Below are 20,443 nucleotides of genomic sequence, written 5' to 3' on the forward strand. Positions count from 1 at the left end.
TGTGAAAAAAATGTTAATTTTGTTTTATTTATGATTCCTCCTCGTCTCATGTTTATTTTGTTTATGAGCTATTTGTTCTCAGTTGAACGGAGACTATTAAAGCAGACTATTGATGTCGGCACATGAAGAATAAAGGAAGACAACAGAACAACGGTGTGAAAGTTGCATAAACATCTATATAATTTATTCTCAGTTCACAGTGCATACAGTTGTACCAGTAGTTCCTGAAACAACATGTTCGATTGACCTATACTCTCCTTGAACACTTTATATCTGTACAGAGGGCATGCAACTGCAATGGCACAGAATTACGACTTAAGACCACAACTGAACTGCTGACACTCTGATCATTACAGTACAGAACATACAGCCAGGTTTCTCTTGGAGTTGTATTTATCTGTGTGTGTCGTTACAGGGCAGTGATTGTCACTGCTGGAGGAATATGTGCCCTTTAAATCCTGTAATGTTATATGTCACATGTAATACCTTACAGTTCCTGTACGTAAAAACAGGTTCCATAACACACTGTGTTCATAAAAACATTGTAGACCAGGACCTTGCTCTAGTGTGTTTTGTTTACTGTGTTCTTATGAACAGATGTTATTATGTGTTATGAAATCTGAAATAATGGATGAGCCATAGTGGCTTAATCTAGGCCTTATAAGGTATTATGTGTACCATACTGTTAATTATAAACACATTTCTGAAGCATTACTAATACAGGATCCATAGGAATTGTTCCTGAATGAATCTGATTCATTAAACTGGAGACTGGGTCGTCTGATGTTTAAAGCTATAATATGTAAGATTTTGAGCATTCTTTTGGACTAAACATATTGCACTCACATTCTATTCAGCCCTTACAGCAGCTTAAAGCCACTCAGCTCAGCTGAAGTATGTGGGAAAGCGCATGCAGGCACTGAAGCAGAAGGCCATCTTGAGTGTACTCCAGAAGAGAAAAGAATAAATGTACATATGCTGTATTAAAAAAGCGAATGCAATTAGATCTGAACATTTAAACAAATCTGAACGTCTAAAGTCCAGGAGAAGAATTGGTTAGATGTACAGAAGCAGATTGTCCACTGAACTACCTCTTACAGCAAATGCTCAAAATCATACAAATGTTCATGGGTCATATCTTTGAGAAGCAGAATTCTGACTCAAGCAAAGCACAACATTCTAGAAAGCAACAGTAGTTCCATTACAATATACAACATCATATAACTGCACAGTAAAATCAGAGGATTGAAAAAATAAAAGAAAAACAAGCAATGAAGCAAAAAATCTGAATAAACAAACTAACAAATAAATCATGCATGAACATAGTCATATAAACAAACAACACTGGACATGTTCATTTGTTCTTTTCAAATCAGATTTTCATCATGCAGCGTACGAAGAAAACAAGCAGAAACCTTCAAATTAAGTACTAAGAGGCAATGTGTGTAAACAGAAAACTAATCACTGAAGATTTTTTGTTTTTTTTTAAGAATTACTTGACCTTCCACCACAGATCCCACGAGATTTCAGAATTCAGATATTTGCAGAGAACCTGATGTTCAGTAGTGTTTTTAAAATGATTTAGAAAAAAGTAATGATCATTTTAACATTAATCGGGAAAACCTAACTTGGTGACTCTGTGGTCTGAAGAGAAAAGTTAGTATCGTTAAAAATCTTCACGTAAAGTAAAACTGGAACGACAGCACGTCAAGCATGAAAACACCCTGCGGATCTCAGCTTGTGTCTTTCACGCTATTCCACATCACAACACCACGACAACTTACACCAGACTCTGACAAACCTTCTGAAATGGGCAAATAAAATTAATAGCAAATAAGTAAACATGTTTTTTTGTTCTGAAAGATTGAAGTGAAATACTAGTGGACACGCAGGGGTTAAACACATAATACTGACCACCAAATCTACACTGAGCCAGCCCCGGATTATTCCACTGAGATTTTGTGTGCTCATTTGATCCTGATTGGTCCTCAAGAGTTTTATCCACTTTAATAAATTGTTGTTGTTGTTGTTGTTGTTTAAAGTACCACATAAACATTAACATGGTGACATCCAGCTAAATATAGCCTTTATAAATTTTAGAAATCGATAAATAGTATTCAAAACAATACAGACATCATGTGCACCGTGCATGAGCAACTCACAATCAGGCAAAAGGTGAAAAGGAAAGAATAAAATGAATGAAACCTCTCAGAGCTTTCTTGAGTACCATTCATTCTTCATTTAAGGCACAACCTAACACTGGAACTAAAGCCAAAGCTGCTGACGCTGCTGTTCCTGACCGTTTAAGGAGCAGAATTCAGAAACTAAAACCTAGTTCAAGTCATTCTATTCTAAAATGCCAAAAATGGATTCTGTACCAGCGTTTATATCCAGGTTTTTGACAAAAAACATCTCAAGGACCTTATTCGGAAAGTAAATATTAAAAGGAAAACCAATTTCTGCACCAAATAACAACATTTCTATACCTCGAGTAAATATTGTTCAGAAATACCAGTATGATTAATAATATATGAGCACTGTCCATTTGCGAAATGATGGCACATTCATAATGAGCAAATATTCCTTTCTATTTAACATTCAGGCTTTAAATCTCAGTACAGTACCTCTGTAACTCAGCAGGAATAATCTCTAAACCTCACTTCAGCAGCAGGACAGAGGAGAATTGATTATCAAACGACTCGGATGCTAAGCTATATTCACCTCGGACATCTTTGTTTAGAGCCTCGTGTTACTGGCATTTTATTGCAAAGGGCTGAATATATTAATATCTGTTAGAACATGAAAAATAAATTTGCATAGTTCATCAGGGTTCTATCATAGGGCCTTTCTATTTTAAGCCTGCATATATTTTCACGACTGCCTTAGACTTTAAGAGAGAGAGAAAAAAGGACCTCATGGTGGCAGTACATCTTGAACAGGGTAAATGAAACTGAAATGCAGATTTGAGGCAAGGTTCTTTAAAGGGGAAAAAAAAAATTCCGGAATGCTTTTACAACACATCGTTACCACAAAGCAGCGCGCAGGAGGGGGTGAGGCTGGCTGTTAAAGTGTCGGACAGAATGGCATGTGGTGTAAATCACTAAGCCTAAGAGCCTCAATACTTAATCTGCCCAAATGAAACAAGTGCCCAGCAAAGAGGACACTTCTACTGGTTTGCTCCAAAACGGCTTTGGAGTAAACAGCCAAAAAAAAATGTGACTGAACGGAAAAGGAGAAGCTCAAATTCCTCCAAAAGAGCCAGGCATACTTTAAAATGAGACATTTCCCTGAAAGCTTCACATGTCACTAAATATTTAAACAATGGGTAAATATCTATTGCTCACTTTGGGCAGTATGTGGACTTTGAGTTTGATTAGTCGATACATTTTGCACAACTCTGATACAGCGCAAGCAGGGGTCATGTTTCTGAAACAGGCAAAAAAACAAAATAATAATCCATTCAAGGTGCAATGTTCTGGCCTTCATCATAAAAACATGTTAAGGCTATGTGACTTAAACATACTGTAAAGAGTAAACAGGAATTATTCAGTGTTAACTATCTACACGTTCATCTACAACTCTGGGGTCTAGGGTCAGTATGTGCACCACCACAACTATCTATTCAACATAAGGAAAGGCCAGGGTGGGTCAACATGGAAATACTAAGTAAAGCAACCTGAGAATAGTCTTGGAAAGGAAACACTCCTCTAAAAATAAATGATTCATTACATAAAATGCAACTAAAAAGAGCCTGTTTTCTCTCTGAGCTACATACGCTTCTACAGAGCACGTGAGAGAGTCGCGGAGGCCGAAATCTAAACCTACAGCTACAGACAACTGAAGTTAGCATTCATGTGTAGATTCTTGTGATTCCAGAGTCAATGTCTGATACCGCTGTGTAACGCCAGAAGCAAATCAGAACTCAGTTTAAGGCATCTTGTTTGGCTAAAATCCTCTTTTTTCAAAAATACATTAATCTGGACAGAACCTTGTTCTCCAAATAGTAATTTAGAGTTACAGTGATCAGATAATGTTTGCAAGTGCAAAGTATCGATTTGGAAACAACTGAGATACATCTACATATACGATAGGAGGAGCAGAGAGGAACGTCCATTTTCTATTATTACAGCGCTCTTCACTGTTCACTGCTCTCCACAAGCTTGTTTTTACATGCTGTTCTTAACTTTCAAACCAAAATGATCACAACTTCAAACCCCAAAACCAGTTCAAAGAGGTCATAGTGAAAATGTGCAGTACCTCAGGTTTAGAAGGAAAAGAAAGTGGGAAGAAACAAAGGATGGGAGGGTGCTAGCTTGCTTTTTCAGCTCGAATCCAGGGCTGTTTTGAGGAGACACAATGACTCGATCTCCTCCAGCAAACCTTTCTCCTGCACCTCCTCTTCCTCCGTCTGCCCTCTGTGGTTCTCTTCTACCTTCTCCCAGGGCACGAGCACTGAAGGCTGCCTGCCGCCCTGCCCTACCATTGCACCTTGGTTGGAGCGAACCTGGTAATTGTGCAGGGTCTGTTTGGACAGAACCTTCCTCCGGAGGGCACAGGAAACGCTGGCTGGCTGTTGCTCGTCTGAGCTCAGCTGGATGTCTAAGGGGGACTCTGGGGGTGCGGTAGACTCAGATGTTTCTGGAAAAAGAGGTGCTTCGTGGGGGGAGTTGCTAGGTGAAGGATGGGAGAGGCCTGGGTCAGGGAGGTCCACACTCGCTCTGGGGAATGGGACGGGCAGGGATCTGGTGCTGCACTGGCGCCGTGGTGACGGGGGAAGATGCTTGCCATGGAGAGCGCTGTCATCCTGTCCCATGTTCCAGGCACTCTGCTCTCCACTGCCCACTCCTCCCACTGAGCCATACGGAGCCGGACTGCTCCCACTTGGAGACTTGGCCTTGCTCTGAAACGCAGTGCAGTAGGTAGGCTTTAGTTTTGAGGCGAATTACAGACCAGTTTCAATATATTTTGTTATATTTTGTTAATGGCATTCACTGCCGAAAGTAGGTTTTACACATACAAGAAACATCACTGCTATGTTTAAGGTTATAATAAGATGTATGACGATGATGATCATCATCATTCATCTTTTATAACCACTTAATCCTGGTCAGGTTCAGGGCCAGTGTGGACCCACCTGGAGCCCACCCAGCATTAATAAACTCCTGACAGAACTGCAGTATTTCGCAGGGAATCACAAGCCTGTCCAGTTCTATTACGATTAAAATCAAGATTATAGCATTCAGTAAAATATGCATTCATTTCACATCCAAACTAATCATTTAAAACATGGTCTACTTCTGTTTAAATCTGAATCCTACCAGATAATCAAACAAAACCATGGTGAAAACCTCATGGAAAAGAAAGTCATCAGATCCCTGTTGTACATCTATTCTGTCTAATAAATAAAATCAGATGAGTCATATATAAAAATAAATTATACCAATATATTAAGTGGTTCAACATATTTCTATTGTTTAGTAGTTAACATGCATCGAGTTTATAGAGAACACCCCTCACCGTGCCATCGCAATCCAAGTCATCCAGCGACCTGAAGAAGTCTAAGCTTTTGGCAGCAGACAGCTTGCCCTGCTCTATACTGGTGGTGCTCAAAGAGTCCAGGATTTCCTCCAGCAAATTCATCTGCCCTGTCTTTCCTGCCTCGGGTTCTAGCTCATACGAGTCATCGCTGTCTTCGGTGTAGGACGGCACATCCCCACTGTCCTCGGACGAGATCCTGCAGTCGAACAAAAACATAACATCTTCAGCTTGATGAGGTCAAAACTGTCAAAAATAGTGCTCTCTTTTGAACAGATTCATCTTCAGCTCAAGTCAGTCATTTGTTGAATACTATAGGGATAAATGGGAGAGTAATTACGAACACCAGATGGCAGTATTGCTAGGAAGTGAGAAGCAATATTTGAATCAATTTATTGCTGAACCCTACATATCCTTGTCTTAATTGTAAAAAAATATATCAGCAGTTTCCAGGACACTGTAATTGTAAAATCTGTTTAAAGTCAGGCTCTTACTTGCTGGCTGTGTCCAGTTCATCTTCCCCATCTATGACATAGTCTGGGAAACCAAAAGTCATGGGAGACTTCTGAACCTGACACTGAAAGAGAAAAGGAGCAGTTTATAAAATGTAAAAGTTAGTTCACTGACCAGGAGACCTTCGGTCTTGTGTTCTGATTTTCCGACAGTCATTATAAAGCCACAACATCAGCTCGTTGGCCTGGTTCGGGCCAGTCAGACTGCTAATCCCTGGACTTTATAACACACCTGTGTAACACTTTTAATTGGCAAATTAAAGTAGTGAAGCATTATAGGGCATGGCCCCATGCTGAGGTTTCAGGCCTCGAGGCCTGTCATTAAACAGAATTGCCGCAACACGCACACTCACATGCGTCTGTATATATGAAAGTCGACCAGTCACTAAGGCAGCCCATAAACCGTCGTTTGCCACATTATCAAAGCCTGCCACTAAAATGGAGGCCATTTACAGTGTCCGTGGCTGGAGAACGGAAGTGCGCTTTTTAAAGGCTTTGATTTGGCCGACCCTGACAGACGATGGCCATCCACCAATTCGTCTCATTTAAAGGGCGAGGGCGGCAGCCTCAGTCCAGACAAGCTGGGGTCAAGTGGACCCGTTGTCTTGCCTATTTGTGCCGTCAGAAAAGGGTTACCCGCCACCGGCTCCATAAAAATAGCTAAGAAACGTGCATGCCGGCCACTTAGGCCCTTTGCCATTGGAATAAACAGGAACACATGTTGGGCACTGATTGCCCTGCTTGCTGGTAGCTGCGAGCTATAATGAAAGCGATTACAGGGGAGTTTAGGCCTCGAATTCCCCAAAAGGCTTTAATGGATTCCTGTGTCAGGGCTGTAAATCTGGCCTGTGAGCTGCTCCGGGCCGAGAGAAGGGACTGGATGCACCTGCGGAAACACAGTCACATTCATTGGGAGAGGGTGTATATGTGCGAGTGGGTCTGGAAGATGGAGAAGTCATCACATGGTAGTCAGACCTGTCGAAGCTATAAAAACAGAGACTTGGTCTGGGTCCTAGTCAAGACCACAGTCTCAATACTCAATGGAAATATTCGTGCAGTAATAATGTATGACCACAATACTGGGCTGCTTTTCTCTTTGTCTTAAATTATTTGGTCCAAGTCAGAACAAAACAGCATGCATTCCAATATATTTCTATGTATTATTACTGCAGCATATTATAAATGCATTACTCAGTTAAGGATATGACATGTGCTACACTGTCAGTGTGAACGGACAAAAAAAAACAACTACACGAACCTGACCAACAAACCCCTTCGTTATCGTTATTCATTAATACTGGCCTATTCCAAACCTCAAGACAAATAATTGTAGTTGAAGGGTTTCTTTAAGCTGACACTAAAGCTTGGGGAGCCCTAATCTAAAGAGCTATTTTGCATATTTACAGCCTTCTGAGATAGTGTTATAAAGACTAATATCAAGATAAGGATTAACAACTATATCGTGCACCCCTAGTCTATATTTTAGTCTCCAAATGCCTAAGCTTGTTTAACTACAAGTCTTAAAATGGTAATTATTTTTACTTTGTTGGCATGTGGCCTGGTTCAATAGGCAGCAGGGCGTGGTGTTCAAAGCCCTCCCCCCTCTCTCCCGCTTTGCAGAGGTGTTTATTAAAACAAGGTGAGTACAGTGAGGTTCTTGGCTTTTTTTTTTCTCTCCTCAGAACAGCAACACTAGGCCCACAGCACCACACCTTCCTGCACATGGCAATGATAAGAACACATCCACAATCCTCAAACATCAGCCTCCCCGAACGCTCAACATTAATTAGTCCAAACAGATCTGCACTATTTTACAAGCTCACTGTCAGTTTGTGTGTTAAGACTAATACATTCATTTACAGCTCCTGAGAAGGAAAGGCACGACCTAGTAGGCTCCCTATGAAACAAAGAAGAAGGAGTGCAGAAACACTAAATATAGACCGAGGTGGGGGTGGGGGGGGGTCTAAAATTTGTAAAGAAACAAAGCTTCCAGATTACTCTCTCATTTCATCTTTCATACTTTCCATGGTTTCACTGAGAGGGCTCAAAGGGGCCAAGAAAAGAAATAGCATATGATATAAACCAATTTAAAAAAAAAATACGGTTTAAGCCATTGGTCTGTGCCTGGCCAAAACCACTAGTTTAAAAGCAAAGGGGGGAAAAAAAGAGCATGTGCCTATTTGATTCTGTTACATATGCACTAAATCAGAAAGGACATATTGAGCAGCCACAAGTCGGTTTAGGCATTTTTTGAAAGTACTCAAAAGTCCAAAAAAAAAGAGTCTCTGATTTGATGCAGAGACTCACAGGACTGAGACTCCTCAACTGTACAACTACAGATTCAGATACCAGCAAAAACTACAAGTGAAATAGTTTAAAGGTCTAATATTCTACATTTCTTTACATTACACTGACCCCAGAGGCCCACTTGTTGATGCTATATGATTTAGTGCATGAAAACAGATAATTCTTTACAATCTCTAATATTTAAATAATACTTCTGAATCAGTTGGTTTTCACCTCATGACAAAAAAAGTGAATTCAAATGTGTCTGTTTATAAACATAATACAGTCTCAGGAGTAACAATACAGGCCCTTTTTCCATCAGAGTACACAATAGCGCTCGGGTTTTTGTGTGTTCCATAGACAAATGTGTGCACGTGTTCATCAAGGCTTGACTGAAACGTATATGTGTATATTGAAATGTATATGTGTCTGTGCATTTCCATGTAGGCATTTCCAAGTTGTCCAAAACAGTTACAGGCCTTTCCGCTGCAGCCAAAGCTCTTGCCAGTTTAATAGCGAGACGTGCATTATGCGTTTCGCATGCTATTTCAGTCCGGCCACTGATCTCATTCACTTGGCAGCGTTTGGAAGGGAAGAAGACATTGCCTGGATAACACAAAACAAAACCCCAGCGCCTCAGAGGCCCAACCACAGCCAGCGTCTGTCCCTCCCCCTCCCAACTCCCCCTGAAACAAAGCCTGGGACCCTCGTCTCAGGCAAGGCCCGTCGTCCTGCCTGCTCCAACTGGCTCCGGCTGAAAGAAGCTTTCAAGAATATCAGAGGGAGGCGCCTCGGCGCATCTCGCTTTCAAAGGCCAAGACTCACTGAGCGTAAACTCATGTATGTGTACCTCTCTGAAGTGTCCAGAAGATGGCACTTTAGTTACAGCAGAGAGGTTCTAGTTTGTCCTAAAGGAGGCTGGCCTGAACGCAGTCCAACATACTGACGCCCACCCTGGATCCCCTAGACTGAAAAATATATAAAAAATAATAGTAGTAATTAAAAAAAAAACCCTTCAGTCTCATCACAGCCATGCAGATGTGCTGCTTTCTTCCTCAGCGCAGTGCAAAGCTGCCCACTAGCCAAGAGCGCTTTCACTATTTGTATGTCAATGTTTTTTGACACCCAACAAATCCATCTCAACACTGGCAGTGCTCCAGACTCATGAAGTGTCACAGTGGGCTGACACACATACACGCCAACCCAAACACACGCATACAGGCAAACAAGCATGTAGGCATGAGTACGGTGCAAAAGTCTTAGGCCATCAAAGAAAATGACACGTAAAATATTCTCAAAGTAGAAACAAATAAAAAGAGATTTTGATTTGAGTATGGTAATCATTTTACAGTTACCATCCAATACTTAATTAAATCAATCCTTCACTAAACTAAATCTGGTGCTTGAATTGGTTCCTGTGATGGCTGGAGGGCACTAACGACAATTAACTAACGAGGGCATTAACCAAATCTCTGAACAAGAAATAAACAAAATCCAAGAAACTGTGTTATGGTAGGAGGGATGTTTCTCAATATAAACAGTCTATTAGAGCTGCAAAATGTTCCAACAGGACTAAGATTTTCAAAAACTACACATTTTATTAACAACTATGTGCAAATCTGGTTTGAATTTTCAATAATAGTCTTACTTAAACCTGGCACACAAAGAAGCAAAATAGTATTGTTTTCTCACTAAAAAAAACCTGTCAAAACCAAGCGCGAGGACTAATCTTTGGTACAACTTGTATGATCATCACTTTGAAATTGCAGAATAAATTAGAAGTCCCCCAGTCAGTTTGCTGAGATTTGTTTTGGTCTCATTATTTGATCAGAAATAAATAGAAGGGGGAAGGTGTTAACTCTTCAAAATTATCCCTAGATTTAACAGGCAAAAAAAAAACGCACATGCTGGCCAAGGTGAAACGTTTTAATCCATTTTAAATGATGCAATCACCAAAAAAGACTTTTGCACAGGACATACACAACTGCACACAAACACACACCCTCGTGACCATACAGACAGGCATTAGCCAGCAGAGATCAAACTGTGCAGATGAACTGCTCCGAAATTTAAATCTTTGATTAATACAAAATCTCCCAGCATGCACACAGCAAGGCATGAACTCGCTCCTCTGAGACACTTACATGATGAATCTGAGATTTCAAACGCTCAATTAGATTCGAAGTCTGAAAAGAAAGAAAACATTTACAAAATAAAAATTAAAAAAGGTAAGCATTTGATTAGAGTTTTAGTTCAGAGTGGGAATGATGTTACGGATAAAGTGCTCCTTTGTTTAGGTCAATCCAGCATAAGGACGGTATCATGAGCGATATGAAATAGCAACAGCGCTGCTGTAATATGGTCAGCACATGAAGCCGTATGGAAATGAAGGTGGAGGCCTAGGAGCTGCAGCAGAGTTGTCTATGAATTATACACTACTTGAACAGGGCTTTCTGGGCTTTCTTTAATATGCAGAGCTGCTCAACTGGCCTGGCTGAGGGGGATCCATCTGCCTGTCTCATCCTGTGTGTGTGTGTGTGTGTGTGTAGACCTTCCCCAGAGGCTGTGCGACACTCAGGATCTGGGCACACATACACACACACACACATATCATACACACACGTATACACACACACATACAGCCATACTTTTGTTCAGACGGAATGAGCAAGAAGAGCACAAGTATGCAGATGTGCAGGCATCAGTTGCATTTTGCCCCAGGCTGTGCCACTGACACCCAGAACGCCTTTCACCAGCACAGAACTGCCCTGGAACCCTCCTCAGCGCTGCTCTCACTAACCCTGCATCTCCATATTAAATACACATTACCTGAAAATATTTAATGAATGAAAATGGCTAAACTAACACTTCTGGTTCCGGTTTCAAAAGTGAAATATATTCAAAAATAAAACAAGTCAAGAATAAAATAATTAGAATAATTCAGCACTTAAGACAAAGTCACATGACCTTAAAATAAAACCTGCAATTACAATGTGATATTTAAAAAAAATGTGATACTTATCTGCATATACCTTCATTTTTTCTTTAATAATTGCAATTGTGAAAAATAACAAAAAGAAAATGCTGGACCAGAACCCAGACTGCAAAATCTCTTGGAGCAGACACAGCAGAAACATGGCGTGCGTCATTAAAATAACGAGTGGTTGCCATGCATTTCTTTTTCAAAGGGTAAAAGTGTGTGTTGTATCGGAAGATGTGTTTAGTTCGCTGGCCTGTCCTGGTTTGGTCTTTTCTTTGAAGCTAATGATGACTGGACTGTGCTGCTGATTGATTTAGCCATTGATCGTGCAGGGGGCTTTTGTGTCAGCCATGTCCACCATACACAAAAACACACTCGGCGTGTAGGACATGGCATCCTGAGTGTGGATGTGTATGTGTCTATATGCATTTGTGTGTGTGTGTGTTTGTACAGTCCCCTGGGGCCCGTTACTGTGAAGCAGAGCAAGGAGGGGGTCCAGGATTCCCTCTGAAAGACCCTAATTGGAAGACCTCTGTCTCTACACCTTTAAGTATTGCTTATTTAATGCACCCCCACCCCCCCACCCCCACACAGACACACACACCACCCCCTTCCAGACAACGGCGATGCAGCGTAGAGCCACACTAATTAAAAGCATAAAGAACAGTGGAGAAGAGTCAGAGACGGTGGCGAGGGCCAGACAGAGGTGAGACCAGGGTCTGCACACTGCCCTTCTCCAACTCCAGCGTAGGAGGAATTGTGGAGGAACACAAGAGCAGGACATTCAACACTGCATTGACTGTGTGTCATTTTTCAGCAGAGTTGACCATTAGGTTTTATATTCATTTGTTTGATTTTTATTTTTTGCAAACACCTGTATCGCACTTAAGGTTATACAATGCAAATGTGACATATCTTATACGAAATTTAAGTTTTGCTTATCCTATAAATAACAAATTCGACTAACACTTCACAGCTTATTCACATCATTAGTGATGGACCACTGGCAGAGTAAGAATTTCCGTCATCATCGGAACCACCCTTTTTCTCAAACTCATGCACCTTAGAACTCTTTTCCCTAGTCTTAAAGCAAACAAGTGTTGGTCATTTGAGGGTGAAACCGAAGTTTTTGGCAGATTCATAGTTAAAATAAATAATCAAATGAAAGCAAAGATGATTTAAGAATGGTCTAAAACATATTCTGTAACTGATAACACTGTAGTCTTATTTTGTATGTATTTACTGGCCATATCTCTGAGTCTCCTGAAGTGGTATGGGACCACCCGTCATTCCCCTTCCCTGCATTAATATCTTGAATCACAAAAAACACTCCCCTGGAAGATTGTGACTGGTCAACATGCTCACAGGAGACAAGAGTAAAACAAAAATATATATTGCAAACTACACTGATCAGCCATAACCTGAATCCCACTGCTTTGTTTCTGTATTCACTGTCCAATATCTCAGCTCCACCGACCATACAGATTCATTTTGGAGCTCTACAATTACAGCCTGGAGTCCATGTGCTGCTCTGTATATGCTGCAGCGAAAAAGTGAAAGAGATACAAAGCCCAAATCAAACCTGCTCTGTTCTGGGTCTGTGCGGGGCATTAAAGAGCATTGAAGAATAGGGTGAAAGCAGACGTACAAAGTATGCAGAGCAACAGATGGACTCCAGTCTGTAACTGTAGAAGTACGAGTGAGTGTAGAAACAAGGACGTGGTGCTATTGTTATGGCTGATTGGCGTATTTCTGCAATATACTGCAAAGACCAGTATTGCAAAAACAACCGTTTCAAAAAGCCATAGAACAGAGATTCCTGTGGCCTGTGATGTTCATTAACAGCTGGTAAATGTGTCTACATGCTTCAGTGGGAGCCATGAATACTTTTACACCAAAGTTTTGCATAAAAAGCCTAGAAAACATGGCGTTTTTAATGACTCCACAGGAAAAAATGATTCAGAAAATGCTGACTTGCAGAAGCTATTTTTATGGAGCTCAAGATCTGGCCTCTGCTTGGGCATACTGAGGAAAAAAAAAAAGACTTGGGGAAAATGCAGTGAAAACATGCTGGGAAAAAGTGATGGAGTCTTCCTATGGAAGTGAATTTTTAGGCCACTGAAACGAGAGACACTAAGGGTTATTTACACTCCTTAAGATAAAAGAAATGGAGATTCTTCTGAAAATAATGTTGACAATGAAACAACCGACATGCATTTGGGGACATTTATCCTGTATCTAATGCTATACCAGGGTTAGACTGACACTAGGGGGGTGAGGAAGAGGAGTGGAAGGATGAAGGGGTGGATCGATGTAGCCAGCACAGCACTGAGTCCCAAAGGCTGCTTGCCACACTGCATGAGTGAGAGTCACAGTGTGTGTGTGTGTGTGTGTGTGTGTGTGTCTTTGAGATGGAACAGGGATGGAAATGGCAGTTGACTGATCCCTGAGGAACCAGCCAATATCTAATACCAACAAGGTCAGATAGCCAGACAGTACTAAGTACAGGAGACTTAAACATGTACCCACAAACACATTGATTAAAACATTCAAATATATAAATATTACAATATTACAGTATAAAGTATAAAGATTACACTAATGAATATTTATGACTGGTACGGATTCTAATTTCTCAACAGCCAAATGGGCCAGGGGCAGATTTTTTGCTTTATTTTTTTTTATTTGGACTCCTATCCTCATAGAAAAGTGGAATTTGTTAAAGCACAGAAACATTAAAGTCTACACAAAGCTGGTTAAACACCTTATTATGAATGTGTCTGTGAACTATTTAATTCTTGAGACTCTTGAGGATGCTAGACAACGTGTTCTCCAAAAAGACTATAAAACTACATACATATTTCCAACAATTAAAAAAAAAACAGCTCTCAAATATAAATCAATCAAACCCATGGACCTTCAAAAAATACTGGCAGTGTAAAATATCATGAGCGGCAAGCCGGTGGGCTATTCTGTGGCCTATTTGAGTGTGAAATGGAGGCAGGAAAGAGAGTGGTTGGAATCCAGGCCACCTCCTGTGTCTGTAAGGGGGGCGCACAGCCTCCCTGCCTGGGCTTGGCAACACATCACTGAGCCTCACACACACCACACATCCACTCCACACGGCCGCCTCGGCCACAGCTGTCAATCAAGAAGCCTCACACCGCCTCAGACTTACTGGTGTGCAAATGGACGATCGCTTTCAAGAACTGGACTGTCCAAGAATGCATTGGTTGTGTGTGTGTGTGTGTGTGTGTGTGTGTGTATACTTGTGTGTGCATGGACACTCACCCTTCGCTTCTGAAGCCTCCTGGGTGAGAGGCTTTTAGTGCTGGTGGGAGAACCTGCACGGTACGAACCATCCTCCTCTTCAGTGTCCTGCAGAGGAAGAGTGGGAAGAGAGAGAGAGAGAAAGAGAGAGAGAGAGAGAGAGAGAGAGAGAAACAGAAAAACAGAGAGAGAGAGAAAAACGGTCAAGGTCAAGTAATAATTGAGATGAGAACAGAAAGCCTGAAGATGCAGGCATAAATATTTTTATACATGTTGTATAAACTCCAAAAATCCCCAAAACACACTTCAATTATTTCATTTCAAGTCAAAACAATCATCCGTTGTAGGTTGTAGGTTTTTCACGTAACTTCATAATGGTTATAAAATGTATCTAATTTTATCTACACAGAAAGCAGTAATGAACTACATAAAAAAGGTGTAATTTCAAAGTAATTTAAGCTGCACAATTACACCTTAAGAAACCTCTTGCATCTTTGAGGATACATTTACACTGTGTGTACCTTGGAGGACAAAATACTACTTTTACAGTGCTTTTTTCCAAAGGCGTATGTGGGGGCACATAACTGAACACTTTATTTAGCTCCAGCATTTAAAAAATATTTTTAAATGACCAGTATTTACTTTACAATTTCTTTAGAATGTTTGAGTGCTCTGAAGCATTCATTCATGTGCAATAATGAACCATGAAAGAGACGTTTATGAATTAAAATTTGTTCATATATATATTACAAGTTTTTGCAATTATTTGGTTCAAATGTGTGTGTGAATGTAGAAGGAAATGTAATTAAAAATACCAAAATTACTTAACACTTTTAAAGGTGGCTAGAATTTTTTATGAACATTGTTTAAAAATATGGACATTGTTTAAAGAACAATACATTTCTAGATAAATAACTCTTTCAAAGCCTATTTATCAGTAGTCAATTACCAGGTCTGCTAGCAGAAATATTAGAAACAATTGAATACAACTTTATTTATTCTATAATTTAACCTGTATCAATACAATACAACATAACCTTTGCATATAATCAGTATGTCTATGCACACACACACAGACACACACGCAGAAGCACACACACACACACACTTCTGTCCATCATCCAAACTTTTCTGTCTTGTGACAGTCTGTTTTGTTTCAGCTAAATCAAAGAAAGCACCAATAGGAAATTTGCATCAGATGTGGAGGAATCCTCCATGGACCAGGCTCTGTAGGCCTGTGGCCTGACAGTTCATGTCACAGTTGACTTTTCAAAGCCATCAGCTTTATGGAAACATACATCTTGTTACGTGGGCTTTGAACAAATCACTCACTCATTGATGAAATATGCAAAAAATATGAAGGGGCATCTCCGAGTGAGGGTACGACATGACAGCCTATCGCCAGAGGCAGACATGTTAAAAATGTATACTCCTGAACAAAGTGCTAAGCAGGTTTCATAAGCCCGTTTAGAAACCCTGAGCTCAGTCATCTGTGCTATGTTAAACACTGCAGGTGTGAGGGAGAAATGTATGTATCAGAGTACATCAGATTGTTTGATTGACTCACCTTCTGTCTAATTCTGTCTTTCACGCCCTGAAAGCCTTTCTTTGCATGCCCTTTGGCCTTACGGGGAAAAAAATATCAGAAAACATAAAAAATGAACATCTATCTGGCCAGCATCACAAACTCCACAGCAATTCTACATCACATGAATCTCAATAAGACTAATAAGAGCCGTAAAAAGAAGAAACAGAGCACTGAGAAACACCGCAGTTTACAGCGCAATAAATGACATACCACATTAGAAAACATTTTAAACACAACAGAAAATGTTTTAAAGTCGTATTTGTATCCTGTAGTTTCAACTTACAATCTTGTATGCAGATTTCACAGCTGGACTTGCCTTATTCACTCCTCTCTATTCAGAAAAAAAAACAATTTTATGAGAAATGAGGAATTCCTTCCCGATATCATTATTCTGGGTGACTGAAGGAAACACAACTCGTAATTACTGACAAGCATATGACGTATAAACACAGCCAACCACATACGGTCTCAAATCATTATCAGGTGAAAAACGTTGTGCGTCCTAAGCCAATATTTTAACGACAGTGCCATTAATGTAAGTGAAATTGTAGCAAATAATCGTTTGACCCCATTAAAAAAAAAAAATACTATGAAATAGGTCTTTTCCCCGAGAGGGTGCTTACCCACGTGTGCAGTGGTGGTCACATTCCAGTCACAGCAGTGTATAGCACAGTGTGAAGTGTATCCTTGTCTACCACACACTGTGGGCTATTTCACAAAGCAAGATTTTTACATAAACTAAATAAACGTCAAGGCTCCCAACTTAAATCAAGTCCTAGTAGTCCACTTTGCTAAGAAAGTTAACAGTGTTTATCCTGTTCAGAGTCGCGGTGGCTATACCTGGTATCTCTGGGCCCAAGGCAAGTTTTATACACATGTTTATTCTACATAGTGAATATTTATTGACTAGTATATTAGTTTGTCTTTAGAGGTTTAGATTGAGAGCCAGTAAAATACTATTTATAACAAACTGCTGTTCTACTGTTGACCGTGTTTATTTGGTTCTGTCAAAATGTACAGAGCCAAGACAAAACTGTATCATACTTAATAAAAAATGTTAATTCAAATGGTTTTATTTGCTTTAAAGAACATATAATACTGCGACTGCTCATACCTCAGCAGCTTCTGCTTGGAATTGCCAAGTTTAACTATGCATTCTGCTTTTCTGAAATTGCCTAAATCTCCCTTGCTCTTGCCTCATCATTTGTAGTCTACAGAGTAACTGCAGTAGTGGAGTGCTAGACTAACATGCTAAACAGCTAAAATCATCTAGCAATAACACTGGCGCTTGCTTCGCAAATTCTGGACCAGCAGGATGGAGGTGAAGGCCCCTCTTATGGATTTGTGTCAGTCAGAAGATGTGAACTTTAAAGGAAACCTTTTGAAAAAGGCACTCTGGAGAACTAATTCGGCACGGGCTGATGGGTGGCGGGAAAAAGAGAGGAGCGAGGCATACAGGGGGGCTTTTCTCTCCTTCAATCTATTGAGTAATGGCTGTGTTTCCTGCCAGAATCCATGTGTCATCTCAGATGACTGGCTGTCACATCATATCAACGCCGTCTCAACATCTCAACCGTCCCGCACTCGTGTGTTCCCTGCCTTCCGTTTCTTTCCGCGCCGCTTTTTTTTCCCAGACTTTGAATGAGTATCAAGAGCAACTTGATACATTTGCTTAACCAACAAGAGATAATAAATACAATTTGGCAATCAGACTTAATTATTCCGTTTAATATTCATTAGATGAAAGGCTTCATTAGAAACTGTTGCTTACCTTCACTGTGTGCATCCACTGTTGATAGGACCTTGAATTACCTGAGAAACAATGTGATATGAAAAGACTCATCAACACATAGAAGGAAAAAAATGTGCAAGTGAACCTAAGAGCAAGTAAACCTAACAAAAGTGTCAGCTTGGAAATTGCATAACCAACAACAGTGAGCATTTTGATCTTGGGTGTGTCTGTCTAATTATTTTTAGTTTTTTAAGCAAAACTCTTGCAACAACACAACGGACAGAACCACAGCAGAGAACAGGAGAAAGTCCACTGTATGAACTTAGCAGAGAAGTGATTATAATTCGTTTTCTTAACCTACTTCCAAAATGTAAAGGGTTGAATTCCCCTTCCTTTTTTTCCAACTATAAAACAGAGAAATGCCACTCACTTCCACAGAAGCCCCCCTCTGTGATTTCTTCCTCAAAGACATCTGTGAAACCTCTTCCTGCATTTAATTTAGCCAGTCTGCCATCAATGAACTGCAACCATAAATCAGAGAATCAGAGGTTATTAAAAGAGAGAGAGAGAGAGAGAGAGAGAGAGAGAGAGAGAGAGAGAGAGGGAGAGAGAGAAGGAAAAAGACAATCCAATTCGCTAGATTCTGGACGCATTGGCGCTCACGTGCGTGTGTTTCTATAACTCACGTCAGGTGAAGAATTAACACAACAGAGGGGCATGTTGCACATGCAATGCTTTGTGGAAAATTCAATTTCCGCCTTTGTCACGTAAAGGTTATAAAATTGAATCCCATAATTTACCTGTAAGTGCCAAACAAGTGATGGGGCTCAGACTATAAAAACATTACAAAACTGAAAATATTTCTTGCAACATGCCAATAATGATGCAAACGAGTGAGGATTTTCTAAACCATTACTACAATGGGGAACAAATTACTGCTGAATGCAGGCTGCATTAATGTTTAGAAGGAGCCAGTGGGGCAGACTACAGAAAACTGTGTGTGTAGCATCTGTGTAGATATCTGAGACAAAAGGTAAAGCCATCTTTGGGGTTCAAGGCTTTGCGAAGGCTAACTTCATTACAGCAACTTTAATGAGTGACGAGAGCATAGGGCTCAGCCTGTGCTGTCTGACCCCCTAATTAGAGCACATAATCAGACCAAATTAGCACCCAGCCAAATCCCCCACTTATCCCCTTCCTTCAGGATCACATTACACACACTGTGCCTCTGTTCTCCTAACTGGCTACTCACTTCCAGTGTCCGGACACATGTCTACAACTCTTTTATATAGGTATTAACTGTGATCAGTGAATGCTAATTACAGTTGGGGTCTATATTCACATTAACTGCTCATAATAATGGCTCATTATAAAGTGACAGGATAGAACAGAGGGTTACACATATAAAACATACTTGAAATCTGTGTTATTGTCCCAACATTTTTTAATTATTATTATTTCAAAAAGATCAAATTGAAATGTGTTTATTTACAATATCCATTGTAAGTACTGGTCAGTGAAATTATTAGCAGTTAAGTGTCTCTATTGTTGTAAGTTTCCCATTTTTCTGGAATAGGTTTTGTAGTTTCAGTAATTCTGTATATTATTTTCAACTTGTCCCATTTTTGTTGGTGTATAACATCTCAAAGACATTGAGCAGTTACAAATATGAAACAACACAAACAGGCCATTCAGGAAAATAGTATTTATAACAATTTGTTTTAGATTTACTGTTGAGGATGTATGTGTGCTTCTATTGTAAAAACGTACCAAGAACACACAGCAACTTGTGTTTAACTAGAATTTACTAGAATGCAGACAAATAAAACTTGATATAAAGTACATTTTAAAGAACAGCAATTTGCGTTTTGCCAATCAGGACAAGACAGACCACACCTCATACAGTTCTGGTCATTATGCAGCAAATTGTTTAACACATTTCCTAAACAGAAAAACGCCCATGCGACAAGCAGAGCCATGTGATGAGTAGGAATGGCAAGAAAAGGGCAGAGTTACTCCTGAGGATGGGTCTCTGGAAAAAGTGTAATAAGCCTCAAACTATGAATAATTCAATGAGACGAACTACAAAAACAGGGTTAATGGATTTAAAGTTAGTTCTGTTAAAACTTTATTAACATGTTAACTTTGACACCACACATTGTCCTAAAGCTAACCTTAATCATTAATATCTGGACTATTCTAATAAACCTGACTAGTAGGTAAGTGTCTATCAGTGGAGCTTTTTTTTTTGCTGATAACAAATCCAGAGAACTTAATACTGGCTAATTTTATTGGCCAAAATATATAAAAAACACACACACACACACACTATGTCTTACTATGTGATATTACAAGATCCATACACAACATTGTATCCCTGCACATTAATAATAGACAAATGCTTTAACAACTGCTTCCTGCCCCAAAAAAACTGCTTTTCAGCATAAGAAGAATGGGCTGCAGCTGATAATAAATTAAAAGAAATAAAGGAAGAATGTTGCAATTAGAAAAAAAATAAATAATAATAAAATCTGTTTGTC

General features: G+C 39.9%; 1 protein-coding gene across 2 annotated transcripts in view; it reads right to left on the reverse strand.

Annotated features, from left to right (window-relative positions):
* Window positions 1–24: 24 nt before the first annotated feature.
* The window catches only part of dennd1b (DENN/MADD domain containing 1B), a 97,191-nt gene continuing 76,772 nt past the window's right edge, over window positions 25–20,443 (reverse strand). For both annotated transcript variants that reach the window (XM_066647387.1, XM_066647386.1), the window contains 8 exons: window positions 18,334–18,424; window positions 17,943–17,983; window positions 16,455–16,502; window positions 16,151–16,207; window positions 14,605–14,691; window positions 6,030–6,112; window positions 5,518–5,734; window positions 25–4,900 (listed from right to left, as the gene is read on the reverse strand). In XM_066647387.1, the coding sequence (XP_066503484.1) occupies window positions 4,322–4,900; window positions 5,518–5,734; window positions 6,030–6,112; window positions 14,605–14,691; window positions 16,151–16,207; window positions 16,455–16,502; window positions 17,943–17,983; window positions 18,334–18,424 (1,203 nt within the window). In that variant the 3' untranslated portion in view covers window positions 25–4,321. The remainder of the gene's footprint in view (window positions 4,901–5,517; window positions 5,735–6,029; window positions 6,113–14,604; window positions 14,692–16,150; window positions 16,208–16,454; window positions 16,503–17,942; window positions 17,984–18,333; window positions 18,425–20,443) is intronic.

Source organism: Hoplias malabaricus, chromosome 16 (genome assembly GCF_029633855.1).
Source record: "Hoplias malabaricus isolate fHopMal1 chromosome 16, fHopMal1.hap1, whole genome shotgun sequence".
NCBI classification, from domain to species: domain Eukaryota; kingdom Metazoa; phylum Chordata; class Actinopteri; order Characiformes; family Erythrinidae; genus Hoplias; species Hoplias malabaricus.